This window comes from Megachile rotundata, chromosome 9 (genome assembly GCF_050947335.1).
Source record: "Megachile rotundata isolate GNS110a chromosome 9, iyMegRotu1, whole genome shotgun sequence".
Classification (NCBI taxonomy): domain Eukaryota; kingdom Metazoa; phylum Arthropoda; class Insecta; order Hymenoptera; family Megachilidae; genus Megachile; species Megachile rotundata.
Window position 1 is genome coordinate 13,882,566 of NC_134991.1, and position 18,340 is coordinate 13,900,905.

The 18,340-nt window shown below is 34.9% G+C and overlaps 1 protein-coding gene and 1 long non-coding RNA gene across 6 annotated transcripts in view; one reads left to right on the top strand and one right to left on the bottom strand.

Annotated features, from left to right (window-relative positions):
- Positions 1-10,077, top strand: part of stum (mechanosensory transduction mediator stumble) — a 39,681-nt gene extending 29,604 nt beyond the window's left edge. For all 5 annotated transcript variants that reach the window (XM_076535606.1, XM_076535605.1, XM_076535608.1 and 2 more), the window contains exons 5-9: positions 5,396-5,653; positions 6,514-6,730; positions 8,371-8,497; positions 8,896-9,090; positions 9,343-10,077. In XM_076535606.1, coding sequence (XP_076391721.1) covers positions 5,396-5,653; positions 6,514-6,730; positions 8,371-8,497; positions 8,896-9,090; positions 9,343-9,467 — 922 coding nt within the window. In that variant the 3' untranslated portion in view covers positions 9,468-10,077. The remainder of the gene's footprint in view (positions 1-5,395; positions 5,654-6,513; positions 6,731-8,370; positions 8,498-8,895; positions 9,091-9,342) is intronic.
- LOC143265156 (uncharacterized) lies at positions 8,326-10,194 on the bottom strand. The gene is made up of 2 exons (XR_013039350.1): positions 10,060-10,194; positions 8,326-9,101 (listed from the first exon to the last, which is right to left on the bottom strand). It is a non-coding gene; the product is annotated as an uncharacterized LOC143265156 (long non-coding RNA).
- Between the last annotated feature and the right edge of the window lie 8,146 nt (positions 10,195-18,340).

Sequence of the window (18,340 nt, forward strand, 5' to 3'; positions counted from 1 at the left end):
TCCAAAAACAAGATACAAGACACACGCAACGTCATTTATTTAGTTAAAAGCCGTAAACTGATCCCGAGCAAGTGAAAGTAGTATAACAACGCAGTCGTGTCGTTGAAAGTTTCTTCTTTTTCCATTTTATCTGCACGATTTTGGCGGTTCGGTAGCATGATCGTGGTGGAAAATTGTAAAACTGCCACGGTATGAAGTTCCAGCCGAAACTTTTAATGGTTTTGTTTAACGTGAACCAACAACCGCAAACACGCGTCCTACAGCGTCGTCTGTGAAACAATTTTGTGCGGGCGTAGCTGAAGAATCGGTAAAATAGCTTTCAATATTTCAATCTACACAGCTGTTAATAAAAAATTAAACAAGTACTAAAATTTCAGCAGTTCAAAAAATAGCAATTTTTTAACAGCGAAAGTCAGCAGAATTTAATATAAAATACAGAATTTAATATTTAAGAGTCAAAGTATTTATAACCGCAATGGCTGCATAACCTAAAAAAGGTTACGTTTTTTAAAATATATCTAAAAAACACCATAACGGAAGTTACAATACCCTAATTATTATTATTAACAATGTAGGTTAGCAGCGAAACAATAAATCAGTAAATCAATATCAATTTACTAGAATTAAATAATAATTGAGGAAAGAAACTTTTGAAGCTGTAACTCGTTGAGTGCCTCAGTGAAAGTGGACGTATATGGTCAGACATACTATAATAATAGTTATTACGAATCGACGTATATAATTTTGTAATTTTATATTTCTTTTTCATATTTTATATCACTGATTTTAGTACTCGAAACATTTCGCTTTCCTTTAATTAAACTGAATTTTTAACGACGCTGATTGCCAATCAACTCGTTAATTGCTAATTGAAATTTGTATCTGCCACTTTTATTGAACACGTTTCTTTTAATTTTGGATTTTTTTATCTTGCATTTATTTAACAAACTTTATCAATTAACATTTTACACAATTTTATGATTAATTATTTTCTTTAAAATTCGAGGAATTGAAGTTTTACCTAAATTAAAATTTTACACAATTTTCTCTGAAATTCGAATCGAAGTTTTACCTAAAAGTAATTATATTTTCTCCCCACTTCATTTATCTGTAATTTCCATCTCTCCGGCAGAGAAAAATTATACAACCTCAATTAATATTTATAAGTTCTTCATTAAAATGCGCTCTTCCATCTCTTTTTTCAGCCTCAAGTTTCTTCTTTATTCTTCTCTAATCTTAATGTATAATAAGCTGCCCGATAACTTCGGTAAGAGTTGCGAATACCATTGCTTGAAACAAGAAGTCTTCGATTAAATTATGACAATTTTAAGCTATGCTTTTGTTCAAGTAGAAAGAACTTTATCTTAACAATTCAGTTTCTGCAGTCATAAATAAAAAAATAAAAACAAGTGCTTCAAAATTAAGCAATGCTTTTGTTCAAGTAAAAAGAATTCTAACAAAACTTTATCTTAACAATTCAGTTTCTGCAGTCATAAATAAAAAAATAAAAATAAGTGCTTGGAAATTTAAAGAAAAATTGTACACAGAATATTAAAATGAAAAAGATAAATTTGAAATGAAAAATTGTCCATAAAGAATGAGAAATAATTTAAATAATTTCGACGTTAATGAGCAGATCATTTGCATTGACACAATTTATATTTGCAAAATAAAGTATCAGCGCATAAATAAATAATTTTGTAATTTCACATCACACGTAATTTATAAATTTATCAATACATGAAAATATCTGTAAATTATAATCGCACAAAATTATAAAATCTACTCTGTTTAAAACAGTGTCGAAACGAATAAAAATACCATCGATTAAGTAATCAAAAGGACCATTTAAAACAATACAACAATATTTGTTCAGCTTTCGTCCACACAATTGTCCCACGCAGTTATCTCAATTCTCCGTTATTCGCTGATTATTTATACAGCCACGGATAATTAATTATTCAGATATTTCTTCAGGTTGAAACAGTATCTTTGCAGTGTCCAAATATCTGGAAAATCGATGTCGTAAACGCGTTAGTACCGCAATTTCCATGGCGCCACGTGATGGAGGGCAATATACATATTAACACGCGTTGGACATCGTTACACCACGTTTCGCATAATTCTTTGGTCGCATAATGATACGTTCTCTTACGTCACGGCTATATAATATTTTTCGAAACTCCCTTATCTTTTACAACCTACAAATTCCTCCTGTTTTTTTCCGAGAATCGTAAATCGGGTTATTGATCGTAAAAATATCGTTCTTTAGGGAAAATGTATATCTTCAACGATTTCGTGAGGTATAAACTAGATTTTTATCTGATATAACTATTTTGATTATGGGTTGGTTCGATTATTTAGTTTCAATCTTATTTAATATAACACGTATGGAATTTAAGAAATTGTTGAAGTTTTTAAACGACGACTTTAGGAAATAAATAAATATTTATAATTGTTGATGTATGAGATGTTTTTTAAATTAATTTTAAACTTTGCAAGTAAGTTTCCTACTTATAAAATAATATTAGTAGTCTTTGAATCTGAAGATTTGAAGTTTGACAAAATGGACGACAACCACACAAAATGGCGGAGCTCCACAAAAATTCAAGTACCTAATCAAACTTAAATTCAAAGCGTTTAATTCTGAAACTGAAATTAAAATTTCGTAAGATCTTACAAAAAGGAATGAAATGTTATTTTGTAAAGAACCATACTAAAGAACTACATATACTAACACTAACTACATACAGTTCCTTTGTTAAGAAAAGGTCGATAGTAATTTTGATGTTATTACAATATTTACACCGTTTCGTCGAAGAAACAGTAAGAGTTTTTCTCAAAGGGCAAGGAAATTCCGTAGAAAATTTCTATAATTGTTTGAAGCAAGCGTGCTGAAGGAGAAAGTTCGATTTCGTTCACGTATCTTCGTTCTTCAGGGTCTCACGAGTGAAACGACATTCGCACGCACATTTCGCAAGGGTAATCCGCTCAGCCGGTCAAAGTGAACGCAATTAAAAAGTTCGTGCCATTGAAACGTTCGTCACGGATTTCCACATTCAACATTATTTGCTGATTCATCAAATGTATGATTTCCAATTTGTTACTCTATTATTTATTCCAAATAAAACAACTGTTCAAGAAAACAACTGTTTTCAATAAATTCAACAAAACAGTTTGTGCTAAGTTTTAAAATAATGAAGTACTATGATGTTCTAATGTTAGACAAAACAATGTTATAATTATTACAAAAAAAATAATATAATGTAAATACATATAAAATAAATATAAATCTGATATGTTAAATATGTATGTTAAATGTGAGTACAGAGAGAACACTTAGGGGATGAATTCCAAAAATTTCACTAAAAGGAAGGTTCTTTAAAAATAAGATTAAGGTAGTAAGATAATAAGATGAAAATAATAAGAAGAATCATTGAAATATCAAGAATTAATAAGAATATTCGAAGGCAAAATACAGGTGAACGGTTCGGAAAATATTTACGAATGAAGTTTTGAAATATTTACCGGATAAAAGTTCATTCTACATAAAAATTAGAGATGAAGAAAAACTACAGATGATAGAAAAAGAATTCATGAAATAAGAAATATCAAAAATCGTCCATAGTGAAATGGGTAGAAAATGTACGATTGGGGGTGAGTTTCAAAATTTTCACTGAAACTAACAAAATCCTCCATCGAAAAATATAAAAATGACAAAGGATAAATAAAATAATAGTTAATAAGAGCACCCACAGTGAATTGCGTAGAAGGTGATTAGGGGTGGTCTTAAAATTTCTCCCAAAATATCCTCCACTAAAAAACAAGCAGAGTATAAAAATATCAAACAAAAGTAAATATCCGATAACAGACGATAAATAAAATAATAGTTAACACCGTCCACAATTGCGTAAAGGTTATCGAGTAGCAAAACCCAGTAGGCGTGCGAGGTAAAGAACTTCAGCTCAGGTTTATCGATTTGGCGGTCAACCGAAGGAAGTCGCGGTCTCTTACGTGTAATGCAGGTGACCGAAGGAGAAAATCTTTGCGTGACCGGGCAGTTAAGGCCGACCCTCTCTTCGCCGCCCTTCGTCCTCGGGGGTCCGTCCAACCCCCGAGTACTGCGGCACCTGCAATCATCGTGCGACACGAGCCCGAGGCGCGATGCTCGTCTCGTCATCATCCACATCGTACGACTTCTTCATCTTCTCCTTCGCTCTCGAATCGATCCGTTCGCTTCCTCGGATTATCCTCCTCGATTTCGACCCCGTGTATCCTGCGTGATCGATCCGTTCGACGGGCTTTCAGGTAAGCTTCTCGAAAGGTGCGAAGACAACCGGAAAGAAGGGTAGGTCCCTCGGACACGTGGAATTTGGTGCACGTTGCTCAGATCGATAACAATCTGCGACATTCCGACGTGCGCGACATTTTCTTCCGCGGATTTATTGCTCGTTATCGATCTACTTTTCGCTAGGCTTGACTGGTGATTCATTAGTTGTGTGATTTTCGTTCGTTGGATTACAGTGTTGTTTTAAAGTATTTGATTGCCGTTTTGTTAGAGCTTCAGTTTGGATTGCAGTGACTATTCGTAGTTTTTGTTAGACCAGAAGCTTTAGAATTTTTGCTTTGAAGTACATAAGTGAATAAAAGTGAGAAATATTTGAAATTGTTTTTAAGAATGTGAGGACGCACCTGGTGCGTCAGATGTATATGGTGAAAGTAAAGGTTTTAAAAATTGTGAAAAATATGAGAATACTTCGTTGAGTCGTAGAGATTATTGTACAGACATGTGTTTGATCAAGGAATTATTATTGTTGCTTTAAAAAAAAAAAATATACTGATCGAATTGAGTAACCTCCTCTTTTTTCGAAGTCGGTTAAAAATTGACAAATGTGAAAAGTCGTAAAATTTGAAATTTTCAAATATGGCAGACCATTCGGAAATAAATAAAGAAATATAGGAATCTGATATTTTGAAAGTTTCAAGACAAGAAATTCTTAAGTCTTCAAATCGTGTTCAAGAAACTGACTCACTATTTCCTATTACCGCACGTCATTCGTCCATTGCAGTTGCCATCACTGGCTGACTCATCCAAAAGCCCAGCACCACCTAACCAGCCTAACCAAATAACCTAACTAACCAGACCAACTAACCTACAAAACCTACCTCCCTCAAACTAATCCTACAATTCTACAGATCTAAATGATGACCCAAATAATCTTGCACGAAATCCTTGAAACACCCTGTAACTCGTTACCGTTTCTTTGACCGACTCATCGTTTTTTCCTTTTCTTAATCGACTTTGAAAGCTCCTTTATCGCGTGATCGATCGATCAACCGGGTAAAGTAGTTTTTAATAATACTTTAACGGGGTGCGGCCACCGTTTGATTACAGGGTGCTGGCAGCAGCGAACGGCGTTGGTGAACGACCTCCCGAAAGACTCTTAACGCGGTGGAAAAGATCTTTGGATCGTTGCGGCGAGTGTTGTCGCAGTATGAGGTGTCTTGCCTGTCGTACCAATCCCAAGGGATTAGCCTGGCCCGGAAAACATGCCAGGACAACCACCATTAAAAGGAACGAACAGCTTCCGGCGAACGCTGCGAGTGACAACGCTCCTCCTGGCTGTTGGCCGAGATTCAAGAACAGATGCAGGTATGGCGGCGATTATTGGGATTTTAATAAGTGAATATGTGTGGATCGGTTGAGTATTTTATCGGTTAAAATAAAATTGGAGTGGACGTATAATTTTTGTGACATTAGCGAGGGAAAATTGGTGTTTGATTTTCTGTTCACTTAGCTGAGATTCAAGATGGAAATATGATGTATGAAGAGGGTTTACAGAAAGTGATTATGCAAAGTAATAAAACAAAGCTATACCTTGATATGTATACTGTAAACAAAAGTATTGCTAAGTTTAAGAGGTTCTGATAACTAGGTGTGATTAACAAACTAAGCAAGTTACAAGCTTGCAAGTTACAAGAATGCAATCACTCCTTGGGTCTTGCTGCTATAAGTTATTGATTTGAAACTAAAAATGGAAAAAATTATTATATCGCTATAATCTAATAAGGCAATTAATGTTAATATTAACTTTCACGAAAAAGAGAGCTAATGAAGTTCGCGATGATCCGATACTTCGCTGATACATCAATATTCATGGTTATGCTTTCTACATTGATTGTATAGATGAAGGAATTTGAGATCGTTCATTTTGTAGACGTTAAATTGAATTTGGACATGATAAAGATTCACGCGAGCAGTTTCTTAACTTTCTTTTCTGTAGAAGTGGTTGCAACTTTTTGGAATTTAGAGATCTGGTGAAGTTTGATGTACTTTGAAATATAGAAGCAGGTTCAGAAATTGCAAATTTTACTGTTAAAATTAAGGTAAATTTACTGTTAAAATTAAATTAAATTTGCTGTCAAAATTAAATTAAGTTTGCTGTTAAATTATAAAATTACTGATTGAAGAAGTATGTGAAAAATGTGAAAATCTGTGTTTTTGTACCACAGGTGCAAACGGCTCAGGGAAATGAAATGTTGCTCAAGAAAATCGAGGATCGCACCTGCAGAGGCCACTGCTTGTTGTCCTCCGGAAAGGAAATTCGGTGCGATTTGTCGTCGGCTATTCGACAGCTGCAAATGCAAGAGAAACGCTGAAGCAGAACGCACAAGAAACATACGTGCCAAGCACAGTCTTACCAGCGTAGCACCGCCCCCCTTATCAGAGGTACTTCAATTAAGTCAATTATACAGGGTGTCTCACAACTAGTGTAGTGGTCCGCGTTAGATTACCACGCGCTGGATTACTACGCGTTGATTAACTACGCGCTAGATTACCACGCGTTAGATTCTTACGCGTAGAATTACCACGCGTTGCATTGCTGCGCGTTGGATTACTACGCGTTGAATATCCACGCGCTGGATTACTGCACGTTGGACATCCGCACGCTTGGTTACTACGCGTTGGATTACTACGCGTTGGATTACCACACGTTGCATTGCTACGCGTAGAATTTCCACGCGCTGGATTATTACGCGTTGGATTACTACGCGTTAGATTACCACGCGTTAGATATCTACGCGTAGAATTACCACGCGTTGCATTACTGCGCGTTGGATTACTACGCGTTGAATATCCACGCGCTGGGTTACTACACGTTGGATATCCGTACGTTGGGTTACTACGCGTTGAATTACTACGCGTTGGATTACTATGCGTTGGATTACCACACGTTGCATTGCTACGCGTAGAATTACCACGCGCTGGATTACTACGCGTTGATTAACTACGCGTTAGATTACCACGCGTTAGATTCCTACGCGTAGAATTACCACGCGTTGCATTACTGCGCGTTGGATTACTACGTGTTGAATATCCACGCGCTGGATTATTACACGTTGGATATCCGCACGCTGGGTTACTACGCGTTGGATTACTACGCGTTGGATTACTATGCGTTGGATTACCACACGTTGCATTGCTACGCGTAGAATTACCACGCGCTGGATTATTACGCGTTGGATTACTACGCGTTGATTAACTACGTGTTAGATTACCACGCGTTAGATTCCTACGCGTAGAATTACCACGCGTTGCATTACTGCGCGTTGGATTACTACGTGTTGAATATCCACGCGCTGGATTATTACACGTTGGATATCCGCACGCTGGGTTACTACGCGTTGGATTACTACGCGTTGGATTACTATGCGTTGGATTACCACACGTTGCATTGCTACGCGTAGAATTACCACGCGCTGGATTATTACGCGTTGGATTACTACGCGTTGATTAACTACGTGTTAGATTACCACGCGTTAGATTCCTACGCGTAGAATTACCACGCGTTGCATTACTGCGCGTTGGATTACTACGCGTTGAATATCCACGCGCTGGATTATTACACGTTGGATATCCGCACGCTGGGTTACTACGCGTTGGATTACTACGCGTTGGATTACTACGCGTTGGATTACTATGCGTTGCATTACAAGCGTAGAATTACCACGCGTTGGATAACTACGCATTATACGAAGCTGTCAGCTACCCCCCATTTGAGGGACCTACACTAGTTTTGAGACACCCTGTATTAACATCTTCACCGTTTATAATTTATACCCTTGGGGATGAAGAAAGCACAAAATCGAAATTTTTATGGATGGAATATGAAACATTTGAAGATGTTCTTCAACTTGTTGAAGATGAAACATTTGTAATTAAACATTGTGATTTGTAACTGAGCTTTATTAGCAGACAAATGAATATTTATTTTTATGACTAAAGGTATTAAAGGAAAGAAGGGTACAAATAAACACTGTAGATTAATTTTTATATATTTTTATTAACTCTTTTTCATTAAATAACAGGAACCAAAAGCTAAGATACCGGATGTACTGGTGGAGCACAATTCTCTAATGCGTGGCGCCATTCCATGTCTACCTGTTCCTCTCGCCTGGTTTTGTCTCGTTTGGAACGTTCTACTGCCTGGTTCCGGTAAATCGTACTTTAATTTAATCATTTTCTCGTTAAAATAAACCTTCTTGAAGTTTTTATAAAGTACCTTTGCTATTATTTTCTATAAATCAATTTAGTTGAAAATTAATTACAACTATCTAGCAGAAGTTGCTTCAATTTAATAACTGTACTTCTTCACTTAATAATTGAATTTGCCTTAAAATTTCATTATTGAATTTGCTGTAAAATTTCACCCTCGAATTTGCTTTGAACTTTCATCCTTGAATTTGCTTTAAAATTTAATAATTGAAATAGTTTCAACTTAACAATTGAATTCACCTTGATTTAATAACTTTGTCTTCAACGAGTGAATTTTAACTTAACAATAGAAGCCAATTTAATAAATTTCTCTTAATTCATCGTGTGATGATTTTCAGGTACCGTTTGGAGCGGAATTTTCAACTTATGCACAGGTCAGCCAAGATTCTCATCGGTGGCTGGGGTGAAATCGAGACTTGGGGCATTCGTGGTAAATCTGATGGTCGGGGTGGGTCAATTATTCACCGTTTTATTCTGCCTGGTTGGGTGGGGCTGGAGTATTTGGTGGGGCGTCACTCTGGTCCGTTTAGCCAGTAAGTAATCACTTATCAAAAAAACATGAAGTTTACTAATATTTTTGAATCTGTTAATCGTTGAAATTTGTTAGGAAGATTAATTCTTAAAAGTTGAAGAAACTAATCAAAAGAAACTTTCGACAGAGTTTATTTAAGAACCTTATCCTTAAATTTATCCTTAAATTGTAATGATTGAATTTATTTATTGAGAAGTAAATAATAAGAATAGATATAGAAATAATAAATAAGTGTAATCAATGTATTTTTCAGGGAAATACAAGAGATTCAAGGCGTCCGAAGCAGCCATAAACGACCCGGAAGCGAGAGGCGAACCAGCTGCTTTACCCCCGGGTGTGCCGAGTCACGCGCTAAGAGGGATGGAACGTACGCGATAATTGAAGCAATTAACGCGATATTTCATCCTTATCGAGATTTTTATATTGTCCTATGTCCACGATTTTTCACTACGTGCCTTCTCGAGAGCCGCGAATATAAAACGAGTTTTTTCCGCTTGACAAAGAGCATGTCCGCTAAAGTCTTGTCGCGAATTCGAATTTTCTGCTCGATTATACGAAACTTTTGCTACGAAAGCTTCGTTTCGAAAGGATCGGAAGAACGACGGGAATAAAACGAAAAGGAATCGAAACGAAGTTCATGGAAATTAATCGCTTTCAATGAAAGCATACCGTTCTTTCAAAATGTACTCGTTGCGTCGATCGGAAATTATGCTTTTCATTTGCGTTATTTTTTGAAAAAGTCTTCGTCGTCGAAACGATTTATATTGTATTTTGTATATTATCCTTTTATCGTTTTATTCGTCCGAAGGTGTCCTCCACGTCGATGGAATAAATACGTTTTGAAAAAACGTACTTTATATTTTTACAAGTGCAACACATAATATACGTATACATACATCCATATACTCAACTATTCGACTTATTCAACTTACAACTAAAATCCTTGTAAATATGAAAATATATTACTTACATCGGTTTTTAATCTAAATGCTGCTTCTGGAATTGTTCCTTTCCCCTCATCAATGTTTTTGTTTAGCAATATACAGAGTGTCCCACAACTAGTGTCTCTGAAATGGTAGCTGACGCGATTCTGAATAAGATTTCCCTTTGCAGAAATGGGGTGCGAAGCTTCGTTTCTGAATTATTAAGGAAAAACGCGGACCAATCAGAGCGCGAGATTACGCGCAGGCGCGAGAGCGACAGCTTCGAGCCTAGCGGCTGAGCGCGCGTAATCCTCGCGCTCTGATTGGTCCGCGTTAGATTACCACGCGCTGGATTATTACGCGTTGGATTACTACGCGTTGATTAACTACGCGTTAGATTACCACGCGTTAGATTCCTACGCGTAGAATTACCACGCGTTGCATTACTGCGCGTTGGATTACTACGCGTTGAATATCCACGCGCTGGATTACTACACGTTGGATATCCGCGCGCTGGGTTACTACGCGTTGGATTACTACGCGTTGGATTACTTTGCGTTGGATTACCACACGTTGCATTGCTACGCGTAGAATTACCACGCGCTGGATTATTACGCGTTGGATTACTACGCGTTAGATTACCACGCGTTAGATTCCTACGCGTAGAATTACCACGCGCTGGATTACTACGCGTTGAATATCCACGCGCTGGATTACTACACGTTGGATATCCTCACGCTGGGTTACTACGCGTTGGATTACTACGCGTTGGATTACTATGCGTTGGATTACCACACGTTGCATTGCTACGCGTAGAATTACCACGCGCTGGATTACTACGCGTTGATTAACTACGCGCCAGATTACCACGCGTTAGATTCCTACGCGTAGAATTACCACGCGTTGCATTACTGCGCGTTGGATTACTACGCGTTGAATATCCACGCGCTGGATTACTGCATGGTGGATATCCGCACGCTGGGTTACTACGCGTTGGATTACTACGCGTTGGATTACCACACGTTGCATTACTACGCGTAGAATTACCGCGCGTTACATTTCTACGCGTTATCCGAAGCTGTCAGCTATCCTCCATTTTAGGGACCTACACTAATTGTGAGACACCCTGTATATTTTGTAACTATTGTCAAGGTTTCTCTTGTTGAAATCTCTGAAAAATTGACAGAAATTGTTTCTGAAAATTTAACGCGCTGACTGCCGTACGATCTACTAATTTGCAAATTTATATTCATAGTTTACTATGAACCTTGTTTTATATTATTAAAATTATTCTAAGTCCATTCCTCTTTTCACTTAGGAAAAATGTCGAGATTTGATCCACAGTCAACGTGTTATTAAAAATATTAAAAAATGCTAGCTTAATTTCGGCACAGAAGTATCTGAAAAATAGAAGAGTCTTTCAGGTTAACTTTCGACCTGGAAAAAATCGCTATAACATTGCGTGTCGTGTCCAAAAATGTGTCACACGAATTCTAATTATATATTTCGTACTTAATTTAATTCAATTCCATGGCGTCGTTTCTACAAGTTCTGATATATCTTGCGTTATTTATTTATGCGTGACATGACGGAATTAAATAAAGGTTTTAGGAAAATAGAAACCGGAAGCTGTGTTTCATTTTTATTTAAAATGTTCATCAAGCCACAAGGATGCAGAGATATGTATACATTTTCATTTACATAATTTCCATATATTTTGGTATTTGCATATCGCCGCGCGTGCAGAGAGAGAAAAATGAGCGAGATCCTTGTAGCAACACCATGGAATTGCACTTTGCTTGAGTTATAAACATTTGACACGGGAAGCAGGGCCGGCTGTTGCAGTTTGTGGAGTTTTTAATGTTTCAAAGTTTATTGCATGGGTGGTTAGAAATTTTTGAGATATAATACTAATTTTTAGTTGAAAACCAAATATTTTGATTCTGGAATTCCTAATTTCTCAAATTCCCATATTCTTATGTCTCTATATCCACATATCCCCATTTTTCACATATTGTTACTTTTATATATCCCCTGATCCACATATCCCCAATTCCACATATCCATGAATCCACACATCCCTAATTCCACATATCCCTAATTCCACATATCTCTAATTCCACATATCTCTAACTCCACATATCCCCGAATCCACATATTCCCAAATCCATATATCCCTAATTCCACATATCTCTAATTCCACATATCCCTAATTCCACATATCCCTAATTCCACATATCTCTAATTCCACATATCCCCCAATCCACATATCCCCAATTCCACATATCCCCGAATCGACACATCCCTAATTCCACATATCCCCGAATCCACATATCCCCAATTCCACATATCCCCAAATCCACATATCCCTAATTCCACATATCCCCAAATCCACATATCCTCAAATCCACATATCCCCAATTCTACATATCCCCAAATCCACATATCCCTAATTCCACATATCCCCAAATCCACATATCCTCAAATCCACATATCCCCCAATCCACATATCCCCAAATCCACATATCCCCAATTCCACATATCCCCGAATCGACACATCCCTAATTCCACATATCCCCGAATCCACATATCCCCAATTCCACATATCCCCAAATCCACATATCCCTAATTCCACATATCCCCAAATCCACATATCCTCAAATCCACATATCCCCAATTCCACATATCCCCAAATCCACATATCCCCAATTCCACATGTCCCTAATTCCACATATCCCCAAATCCACATATCCCTAATTCCACATATCCCTAATTCCACATATCCCCAAATCCACATATCTCCAAATCCACATATCCCCAAATCTACATACCCTTATATCCACATATCTCCAAATCCACATATTCCCAAATCTACATATCCTTATACCCACACATCCCCATTATGTGGACAACACCCCCTATCCCCATACTTCCTCATCTCCAAATTAAGAAATCCCGCAATCTCAAATAAAAAAATCATCTCCCAAAATTCTCCACACTAAAGTATCTCTACTCCACCTTAAAATATATATAATTTAAATTCTCCACATTATTAACCTTATTTCTCCATATCGCCGACCCTGACACCCCTCGCATGCGAAAAAAAATATGAATGAGAAAAAACAACCGGAAGCTACTGATCGATTGTCGTGCACTCAACAAGGCAATACACAAGTTTTCGAAAAAGATATCGTGCGCATGCGTACAACATGATCCAGCAAAAATTACTAATGAAAGCTCACGCGAAATCGATTGCATGCTCAAGCAACTCTATTTCAGGCAGCCATTATCAAGATCCTGGTATTTTCGTTTTATCGAAGGACTCAGCCCGCCTTTTGTTCTTTTCAGGACGTTTTTATATTGTTGCCCTCGATTGTGGACTCCGGCGAGTTTGTGGTGAAAATGTTGCATCATGTTGAATTTATTTTGACTGAAAGTATGAGATGCAGTTCGGAGAAAATGAAAACTTGTGAAAATATTTTGGGGATCACATCAAATTTATTGAGTTAATACTTTATATAACGAAGTTTACATAATTTATTTAACTGATGATTATTTATGTTGATGATTAATAATTTTATTAAATATCATTGGTAATTATTATTTTTACGAATGAAAATTGATGAGAATCTTAGACTACTGTTTGAAAATTTCAAGCAATAAATTTTGAAGATTCTTGAAATTTTTATTCAATTCTTTTTTTAATAATTTGTGCAATTTTATATTTTTGAAACAGTACATTATAAAGTCTACATAGAAATTTACATAAAATTTCTTAAACTGTTTAATTAAATATTATTTAATGCCTGTTGAATTTCAAGAGAAAAAAATAATTTTAAAAATGTACTTTCTGATTAAAAATTTGCAAAACTTTTTTTTATGAGAAATTCAAAATTTCTTTTAAACTATTTAAATAGTATCAAGGTATTATAAAAGTATAATAAAATTGATCTCATGCTTTCAGTTGATGGTGTACTATACATAAAATAGTCAATTATGTATGATTTTTGTTTATATTTTTCATATACCTAAACAAATAAAATATTTCAATTTCCTTTCATAAAAACAACATCAAATGTAACTAGTTTTATTATAATATTTTTAAACCGCAACTCTTCGTAAACTAATCAAACATAACCTCTTTAAATCTTATATCTTTTATATTTCTTTCCTTGAAATAAATTACGAATTTCCAAACTCTCAAATTTCCAAATCTCTCAATTTCCAAATTCTCAAATTTCCAAATCTCTCAATTTCCAAATTCTCAAATTTCCAAATTCTCAAGGTTCCAAATTCTCAAATTTCCATGTCTCTAAATTTCCAAATTCTCAAATTTCCATGTCTCTAAATTTCCAAATTTTCAAATTTCCATATCTCTAAATTTCCACACTCTCAAATTTCCAAATCCCTCAATCTCCAAACTCTCAAATTTCCAAATCCCTCAATTTCCAAATTCTCAAATTTCCAAATCCCTCAATTTCCAAACTCTCAAATTTCCAAATCTCTCAATTTCCAAATTCTCAAATTTCCAAATCCCTCAATTTTCAAATTCTCAAATTTCCATGTCTCTAAATTTCCAAATTCTCAAATTTCCATATCTCTAAATTTCCAAATTCTCAAATTTCCATTTCTCTAAATTTCCAAAATCTCAAATTTCCAAATTCCTCAATTTCCAAACTTTCAAATTTCCAAATCCCTCAATTTCCAAACTCTCAAATTTCCAAATCCCTCAATTTCCAAATCCCTCAATTTCCAAATTCTCAAATTTCCAAACTCTCAAATTTCCAAATTTCAAGTTTTCAATCAACAAGAATAAATTTTTCAATTATATCAATTTTTCAGTAACAAGTTTAAATATTAACAATCCCAAGACAACAAATTCTGTGAAGTTTCAAATTCTTTCCAAAAATGTATTAATTTTCTTCTTTCTTTTTCAAAATAACTAATGAACAAATTCAAAATAAATTTTCGTCAACAATCGAACATAAAAATAATTTTTCTTTTGAATAATTTAACAAGAAAATTTTCGTAGAACAAATATAAATTCTAACAATCGTCGACAAAAGACCGAAAATGTAAGTAAACGTTGCAATAAAACAAACGTAACCGCGATTTAACGAAATTTACCGTGACATTTCCTGCATTAAACTACATAGAGATTCGTCGCGTATTTTCGTGGAGGAATAAAGCGGAAATTATCTTATCGTAGAATTCGAGGTAACCGTGTGTTCCGTGAAAGTTGAGGTACACTGTTGTTTTCGTAAGTTGTCGCCCTTCACCCTAAAATCGTTAATGTAAACCAGGTACGATGTATTCCTTTGTCTGCAAACTGGTGGTGATTTTGTGGCAAAACTGTGGCATTTATTTTGAGAACAAAGAATCCTTGAGGGTGTCGTTTTGGAAGCGTTTGCTTTCTTGCGGTGATGATTAAGTAGTCTTCGAGGTTTCTAGTATTTCCTTTTGTCTCGTTTCATGTCTGAGATACGATCGTATTCCGTAGTTATGGGTTAATTGCTCGCGGTGTAATTTAGGTAAATTGGAAGAGCTAAGAAAGGGGAGCTTTGTTATTTGGTTTTTGATGGGGGTTGAAAGGGGAAAATTTGATATTTTATCGATGAGATCAAGTTTGTAGGTTTTTTAAATTGTTGGGTAAAGGCGAGAGGTTGATGGTTTTTAATATTTTCAAATTTTCGAGTTTCTAGAACCAAAATTAATAAATTTCTAAATTCTCAAATTTCCAAATCTATCAATTTCTAAATTCTTAAATTTCCAAATCTATCAATTTCTAAATTCGCAAATTTCCATATTTCTAAATTTCCAAATTCTTAAATGTCCAAATCCCTCAATTTCCAAACTCTCAAATTTTCAAATTCTCAAATTTCCAAACTCTCAAATTTCCAAATCCCTTAATTTCCAAATTCTCAAATTTCCATATCTCTAAATTTCCAAATTCTCAAATTTCCATATCTCTAAATTTCCAAATCCCTCAATTTCCAAATTCTCAAATTTCCATATCTCTAAGTTTCCAAATTCTCAAATTTCCATATCTCTAAATTTCCAAATTCTCAAATTTCCATATCTCTAAATTTCCAAATCCCTCAATTTCCAAATTCTCAAATTTCCATATCTCTAAATTTCCAAATTCGCAAATTTCCAAATCTCTCAATTTCCAAATTCTCAAATTTCCAAATCTCTCAATTTCCAAACTCTCAAATTTCCAAATCCCTCAATTTCCAAATTCGCAAATTTCCATATCTCTAAATTTCCAAATTCTCAAATTTCCATATCTCTAAATTTCCAAATTCGCAAATTTCCAAATCTCTCAATTTCCAAACTCCCAAATTTCCAAATCCCTCAATTTCCAAACTCTCAAATTTCCAAATCCCTCAATTTCCAAATTCTCAAATTTCCATATCTCTAAATTTCGAAATTCTCAAATTTCCAAATCCCTCAATTTCCAAACTCTCATTATTTCCAAATCCCTCAATTTCCAAACTCTCAAATTTCCAAATCTCTCAATTTCCAAATTCTCAAATTTCCAAATCCCTCAATTTCCAAACTTTCAAATTTCCAAATTCCCAAATTCCCAAATCCCTCAATTTCCAAACTCTCTAATTTCCAAATCTCTCAATTTCCAAACTCTCTAATTTCCAAATCCCCCAATTTCCAAATTCCCAAATTTCCAAATTCCCAAATTCCCAAATTTCCAAATCCCTGAACTTCCAAATTCCCAAATTCCCAAACCTCAAAAAACCTCCTAACTCCACAATTCTCAAACATAAAAATATGCACCACAAAAATTCCCCTAATCTCCATCACATAACCATCATATTTCTGCAATATAACAAGAGACATAAATCGGAATACGACCATCCCCAGCATTTCAGGATCAACGCAAAATAAAGGAAGTATCGTGTCAGTAAACGAGAAGGATTAAAACATAAAACAAATGAAAACTTCATAATAATTATTTAACTTGTATTTACACGAATTTAAATCTAAACTTTCGTGATGTATCCAAAAAATGTCATCACGTTGAAACTTAAGTAAATTGTACAAATTCTATATCAGCAAACATGTAACGAAACGAAAAATGTTAGGAACTTATGTTCTTTAATAACATTGACAATCCTTGAAATTAAATAAGTATAATTCAACGGTACAATAAACTAAATATAATAAAACAAGTGGAGTCGTTTTTATGGGAATTGCTTTCGGTTTAACGGGGTAGAAAAGGAAAGAAAAGAAACTGAAGTATAAAATCGTGATCGTCGTGAGGAGTGGTGGTTTTATCACTTGGTCATCTTCGATCTTCCATTAAGAATGTATCACTGAGAGTAGAGGTATATTGTATGTAATTAATGATACATGGAAAAGTTAGTGAAATTTTGTATGAAAATTTAAGTCGAAAATATATCATAAAATTTTTTCATATGTGACTTTTTAACATAGTCATGTATCTGTTTATATTTTTAGTGTGTATATTATATATTGAATTACATACTTTAATTTTTGTATTTGGAATTTATTTAGTAATCTGAACAAATTTAATACACATTCATTTTTAAGCAAATTTAGTATTATTGTACTAGTGTTCTAACTAGAGAGTATCAAGCTGAATTATATGAAAAAATATTACTCTACACTTTCGACTTTTCTCACGTAAAATCACTATACATTTCGTTTGTATCATCGTTTACATAACATCTGTACAGAATGTCCACACTAACTTATGACAGTCCATTTCTTTCGATAAACGCCGAAGGATTGTATGAAGGTATATGAAGTACTTTAAGAAATAGGTTAGGTTTCTTTCAGGTTATTTGATATTGTATTCTGACTCGATTATTTATTATACCTAAGTTTATTCTGAAGATCAAGATTATAATTATCAAGGTTTCTAAATTAACTTGCAGTGAAAATTTATTATGGAAGAGAAAGTAGTGATGGCTGGAAGCTGAGTCCGCCATTTTGTCGTCGTAATGCATGAATCATTGAACCAACTTCAAATGTAAAAATTGCAAGGATAAATTTATTCAACAAAAATACCCCTAAATATTGTCCTCTATATTTTTATATAGAAATCGTCGAATTTTTCAATTGAAAATGAAAATAAAAATATTTATCACTGTCGACCATGTTTGTTTTAAATTTATATATGAACTCATGTGTTCTTCATGAACTACGAAATTCAAAATGCATTATCGAATAAAATATCTCCCTAAACCTAACCTCTTCTGACCTAACCACACAAATCCTTCCCAGAGATTTAACAAAGAAACTGACGTCATAAATTTTTGCGAGCACCCTGTAATGGTATATATGGTG